The sequence below is a fragment of the Oratosquilla oratoria genome, chromosome 10 (assembly GCF_046742065.1).
Source record: "Oratosquilla oratoria isolate Oo_2021 chromosome 10, ASM4674206v1, whole genome shotgun sequence".
Taxonomy (NCBI): Eukaryota; Metazoa; Arthropoda; class Malacostraca; order Stomatopoda; family Squillidae; genus Oratosquilla; species Oratosquilla oratoria.
Window position 1 is genome coordinate 40,275,019 of NC_134786.1, and position 6,928 is coordinate 40,281,946.

Consider the following 6,928-nt stretch of genomic DNA (forward strand, 5'->3'; position numbering starts at 1 on the left):
GCATTATTTGAAGCTAAATAAATGCAACAGCTCCCTACTGTGGGAGAGGGGACATCCCACTCTCACACCCATCCCCCACTCAGTCACTTCATTCCCTTGCAACTTTCCTCTTTTTTTTTTCAGACCCCACTCACATGCATGTATGATGAAGATGTAACAGTAGAACGTCTTGTGAATGGAAGTTCACCAGGAAAAAAGAAATTGAAGTTAGATCCAGTTGACAAACATTTTGCTGACATCTTAGAGAAAAGTTTATTGTTTAGACGAAAAGAAGAAGAGCAACAGGACGACGAAGACAGACTCTTTTGTTTATCACTTTCTAAAGAAATGAAAAAAGTGCCTGAAAATAGACGCCTGATGGCCAAAATTGAAATAATGAATGTTATTCAGCGTGCACAGCTAGTCCACAATCCACCTTCACATGGTCAACAATACACAGTTCATTCAGGATACACTGGTCACACACAAGCACTTCATTCACAAATCTATCCGACAGCTCCATCACCAGCTTGTACAGGCTCAGCAGTCCATGAAACACACCCAGTCCACCACACACACTCATACAAAGAACCACATGCAAGTACATCAAGACATAATAGTCAGACACCGACACTAAGCCACCCACCAACACATTCTCCAGGAGCTGCTAGCTCTGGCTCTGATACACACTCAGATTATATTGATACTTTTTAGTAAAGTAATAGTTCAGTGATACATGTTGATTAATTATTTTGATTGGTGAAAGGATTTAATATTTTTTACAAACCTTAAATGGAAAAAAAGTTGAGCATGCACAACTTACAACAATAAAAGACTCCAATTTTTAATAAAGTGATAGTTCAGTGATACAGGTGATTGATTACTTTGACGAGTGAAAGGATTTGATATTTTTTACAAAAATTGGATATAAAAATAATAAGTATGTATACAACAATAAAGGACTCACCTTATTGTTACAACAAGTTTTTCTTCTGGAGAAATAGAATCCCTCAATTTGGCATCTATTGAGGCAATGTCTTCTCAAGTTTGTTCCAGCAAGATTTCCTTTTGTGGTCCCTCAACTTGGGGTACAATGTTATGAACATCCCATGTGTTATTACGTTATACAATAAAGGATGAGTCCAGTGTTGTCTGTTCCTGCACTGCAGGAACCAGACATGCTGATGCTACAGCGGTATGACTTCTGCTGCTAGCCAGGGTTGGTGGCTTGGCTCTTGGGGTGAAACTGCTTCTTGAAAAATAAGATTCTGGAGTTTGAACTGCCATTGTTTCTGCCCAGTTTAAACCAGTAGTGTGAACAGGGCCTTAGTGTTGGATACATGTATAAGGAAATAGATAAATACATGAAGATCTACAATAGAAATAGACCACTTCCACACAAATATCAACCTAGCTACAAACCTGCATTGAGGTAGACAAAATAGGGAAAATACCACACCCAAACCGTTAATGTTTACGAGCTGTCGTCTTTATGTATTTTGGTATAAATGATAACAATGGTCAACAAAAAATTTGTCCCAAGAGAAAGGGCACCTTTTTTCTAGGTATTTTCACATTCTAAATCCAAAAAAAAATAAAAAAAAATTTGTTACCAAGAAATTGTCCTCAGTTGAGGATGGTCTAGAAACACAGTGATGATCACAATAGAAAAATTTAAAGAAGTGTACTGGAACAGAAAAAACTATGGGTGATACAACATTTTTTGGATTTTTTTTTTTTTTTTTATTTAGAATGTAAAAATACCTGGAAAAGAGGTGCCCTCTCTCTTGGAACAAATTCTTTGTTGACAAGTGTAGTTTTTTGTGTTCCAATACACTTCTTTAATTTTTTCTATTGTGATCATCATTGTGTTTCCAAGAAAATTTCCTCATTTGAGGATGGTCTGCTATTCTGCAATGATGTCCAGTCTTTATGAAAGACCTTGATCGTGAGTATAACACAACTGAGTATTTACCTAGTTGTATTTACCTAGTTGTAATATACGGGAGGGGAGCTATGCTCGTGGTGACCCGTCTTTGTATCTCTCCGCATCAAGTTTTATCTTAAAATCATGTATAGTGTTAGCACATACTGTTTTGTTGTCTAATTTGTTCCATGTATTTATCCCTCTGTGTGGGAAACTGTTCCTTTTCAAGTTTTTTCTATAACTATCCTTTTTCAATTTTTTTCCGTGTCTTGTTTTACCGTTGTCCCACATTAATAGGTCGTTCCTGTCTAAAACTTCCATTCCTTTCATTATTCTGTAGATAGTTAGCAAATCTCCTCTTTCTCTTCTTTGTTCCAGAGTTGGTAGGTTCAATTTGGATAGTCTTTGCTCATATGTTAGTTCGGCGAGTGTCGGTGCTAGTTTTGTTGTCACTCTTTGTAATCTTTCTAGTTTCTTAATATTCTTTTTGGTACTGGGTGTCCAAAGTGATGCTGCGTACTCGAGTTTTGGTCTTATTAGTGTAGTAAGTATTTTCCTTATCATTTCTTCGTCCATATAGGTAAATGCCACTTTGATTGCTCTCAATAAGTTGTAGGTTTCTCCGAACATCTTGTTTATATGCTTATCTGGTTTCATGTCCTTTCCAATCATCACTCCACTTGGCACTTGTTTACTGACTCTTCCAAAGAAAGTTTGAAGGCAGTCCTGCTAATGGAAATAAATTTCCCTCTGTCTCATGCAGCTAATATGAAGGAACCATGTAAGAGTATAAAGCTTTGATTGCAAAAAACAAAACAAAAATAAAGTATGAGGAATTCAAATTGAATTTCTGTGATGACCAAAGGTAGTGGCACTTTTACTTGGAGTGCAGATGGTCACACTAAGTTTTGTTGCTTTCTTTGTGAGTGGGATAGAAAAAAAGATCACTATATAAAGAAAGTGTGGCCAAAGTGATAATTGGTTCCATGAGAGAAGAATGTCATTGGTACTCCACTTGTTGATCCTGAGAAAAATTATCTGCCTTTGTATATCAAGCAAAGGTTAATGAAGAAGTTTGTCAAAGGTATGGATAAAACTGGCAAGGGATTCAAATATTTGAGATATATATTTCCAACAATAAGTGACGCCAAAATCAAAGAAGGTACTTTTGTAGGACTACAGATTAGGGAACTGTTGTAAGATCAAAAGTATGATGAAGTGCTTACTGATGTTGAAAAAGTTGCATAGCTATCATTCAAGAAAGTTTGCATAGACTTAATACAAAAACTTGGGATACAATATGAGCCTATATATCCACTTCTTGCACTCTCACTTGGTGCAGTCAATTGACAAGCATGCCGAGAGGCTTCACCAGGACATTTTGAATATGGAAATTCGGTACTAAGGGAAGTGGAGCCCTTCTTTGCTAGCTGATTACTGTTAAACATTTAGTAGAGATGTTCTGGAAGCCAAATTTACAAAGGATTACAAAGGTGGAGCATGCCGACAGGAGACCTTTTGGTCCATATCTAAGTTGGATGCGAAAAAAATCATAATGATAATGATAATAGATAAACAAATAAAAACTATACTAATGTAAATATCAAATAAAATAAATGCATAGGTATAGTTGAATAATAAACAAACAGGTAAATAGTAAATGATAATAAATGGACATATAACTAATGATAAATGAGAATCAGACAAATGATACATACATACATATACCAAGGCTTTTTCCCCCTTACAAGGGAGGTAGCCAAAAAGGAAAAGGCACAAAATCACTCCCACCCACTCCACCCCCGAACACACTCCACACCCCTCCACCCTCCCTCTCATCTTAGCACCTCCCGGACGACAGGTCATCCCTGCACCTTGTCCACTGCCCTGGGTCAGAAGCAGTGTCGCAAGACACAGCACATCCACAGCAAGGCCACTTCATTAAATCGGCGACCCCCCCCTCTCCATCCCCCCATGCATAAAGGAGAAAACGGGGAGAAATCCCTTCGGGTTGCGTCAAATTTGCTCACACATACTACCCCCCCCACCCATTCCACCTTATGCATCAAAACATCATCCATATACAACCATTCTCCATTCACCCCTGTCTTCTGTCCTCTCCCGTCCTTCCTCAACAGACATTCCCCTCTTCCTCAAAGCCCCCTTCACCCCATCCATCCACCTCATCCTAGGACGTCCCTTCATGCTCACTCCCTCCATATCTGCCTTCCATACCTCTTTTACTAGTCTTTCTTCACTCATTCTTTCCATGTGTCCAAACCATCCCAACACTCTTTCATCAACCCTATCTCTATCCCCTTTCCACCCCTGTTCTCCTCCTCACCTCCTCGATAACAAAACAAAAACAAATAATGTAAAATAAATGATAATCATTACAGCATCTTGCTTAGGTGTTTATCTAAATGATTCTTAAAGCTTTGAACTGAACTACATTGCACTGCCTCTGCAGGAAGTTTATTCCATTCATTAACTACACAGTTGGCAAAGTTGTTTCTACCCACTTCCAAATTGTGTGAAAATTTTGTCACTTTTGATGTCAATTCCCTTTAGAATTTTAAAGACCTATATCAAGTCACCTCGGAGTCTACGCTTTTTTAGGGAAAGCTAATACAGTATTGCTATATTTGAAAGGTCAGTACATTAGTAATATCATCCTGATATATATTAATTAAAGACATATATTTGTTACAAGAGTAAACTATATCACAAAAAATGCCTGATAGACAAATTCTGAAAACATATTTGAATTTAACATAATAATCACCATTAAATTCACCCACTTTATATTTTGGGTTAAAAACAATGTTTCTTTTTGTTGACCAGTGTAAGCAGTACTGCAACTATTTGCTTACACATCACAGTGCTTGCGTAAGATGGGTATGTAAGTGGTTGTGATATTATATATACATTCACTGCCTGGCAGCGGTCGTGTTTGGATCTACTCAGGAAATTCACAAGGACATGGTGGCTACTCTATGAGACAATGCTCCTTCATACAGCATGGTTAAAAAATGGGCAGCTGATTTCAAACAGGGCAGAGACAGCCATCACAACTCAAGAAATCATTGATAAAATCCTTGACATGTTGCTCACAGATTGGTGTTTGACTGAATGTTTTATTGCAACAAAGTTGAGTGTGTCCCAGGAATGTGTTCATGCAGTTATCCACAATGATCTTGAAATGATGAAGGTCTCAGCTCGATGGGTCCCAAAACTTCTTGGAACTGAGTAGAAGCGGCTGCAATGCAACATGTCAAAGAATAATCTTGCCATTCTTAATTCTGATCCAGTGATTTGTGACCATGGATGAGACTTGGGTTCATTGCTTCCAGCCTGAGTCAAAAGAACAATCAAAACAATGGAAGCATCATGGATCTCTAGCTCCAAAGAAAGCCAAGGGAAGGTGATGTCTTCCATTTTTTGGGATTCTGAGGGGGTGCTACTGGTGGATTATCTAACAAATGGTCAATTCATTAATGAACCATACCATGCCAACTTAATAAGGCAGCTGCAAGAGAATATTAAGAAAAAACGGCATGGAAAGCTTTCATAAGGGGTGTTTTCCCATCAGGACAATGCACCAGCACACAAATCTGCTGTGGCTCTTGTTGCCATACATGATTGCAGCTTCCAGCTAGTTGAACATCTGCCCTATTCACCTGATTTGGCTCCCTCAGACTACTATTTCCCAACATGAAAAAAAGAGCTCGGCAGTCAACATTTTGCCACAGATAATGATGTCATTGATGCCGTAAAGGTGTATTTGGCGTACCAAGACTTAAGCTTCTACGAAGAGGGGACCCGTAAGCTCCACAATTGTTGTAATAAGTGTGTAAACTTGCAAGTGAATTATGTTGAAAAATAAATGTATCAATTTATCATTAGATAAATTTTTGTACCTTAAGCCATGAATTTCTCAATCACCGCTTGTAGTTGCTATGGATTTAGCCATAACTAGCAGCGATAGTAATGAAAAAGATGGATGTCAGTTAGTGCAGAGAAGAAAACAAAAACTACAAACAAAAGTAAATACTGGTGCTAGACCCAAAGCTATGGACAAGAAAGTGAAGGCATCTGAAAGAGAAGAGAAAAACAAAGAAGATGGTACAATTACAACAAGCAACAAGAAAGAATTGCCCAGGCAAGTGGAAGAAAACAACTCAATTTTCTCACTATGATAGAGATGACCTACCATGATTAGATGAAATGGGCAATTGGATTCTCCAAAGCACAACAGGATTTTGAAGTACTATTTAAGGAAGGATGGACCAATCGAAGACAAAATAGGAAATGTTTATGGACCAGAGCTCGAACTATGCCAAAAATAAGATGTGCAATTTTAAACATTGCCACATACACAGACAAAGAAGAAGAAATCATTGAAATGATGCCGAGTAGAAAAATAGACTTATTTGGTATGGCGGAGACAAGACAGTTTGGAAAGGAAAGAGGAAAAGATTTAGGTGGTGGATTTGTTTTGATGTATAGTGGGGTTGAAACAGGAAGAAGAAAACATGGAGTAGCAATTATAATAGGACCAACACTATCACCATACATTCAAAACGTAAAATTGATAAATGAGAGACTTACGTATTGTGTACTGAACATCAAAGGTAAAAGATACTTTATATATCAGGTGTATGCACCTCAACAAGGACACACTAACATATGAGCAAAGACTGTCCATACTGAACCTACCAACACTGGAACAAAGAAGAGAAAGAGGAGATTTGCTGACTATCTACAGAATAATGAAAGGAATGGAAGTTTTAGACAGGAACGACCTATTAGTGTGGGACAACGGTAAAATGAGAGGACACGGAAAAAAACTGAAAAAAGATAGCTATAGAAAAAACTTGAAAAGGAACAGTTTCCCACACAGAGCGATTAATACATGGAACAAATTAGACAACAGAACAGTATGTGCAAACACTATACAACATTTTAAATAAAACTTGATGCGAAGAGATACAAAGACGGGTCACCACGAGCATAGCTCCC

The 6,928-nt window shown here is 37.8% G+C and overlaps 1 protein-coding gene across 22 annotated transcripts in view; it reads left to right on the forward strand.

Annotated features, from left to right (window-relative positions):
• The window catches only part of LOC143029186 (uncharacterized), a 42,940-nt gene extending 41,978 nt beyond the window's left edge, over positions 1 to 962 (forward strand). For all 22 annotated transcript variants that reach the window (XM_076191721.1, XM_076191707.1, XM_076191717.1 and 19 more), the window contains one exon: positions 124 to 962. In XM_076191721.1, the coding sequence (XP_076047836.1) occupies positions 124 to 693 (570 nt within the window). In that variant the 3' untranslated portion in view covers positions 694 to 962. The remainder of the gene's footprint in view (positions 1 to 123) is intronic.
• Positions 963 to 6,928: the final 5,966 nt, after the last annotated feature.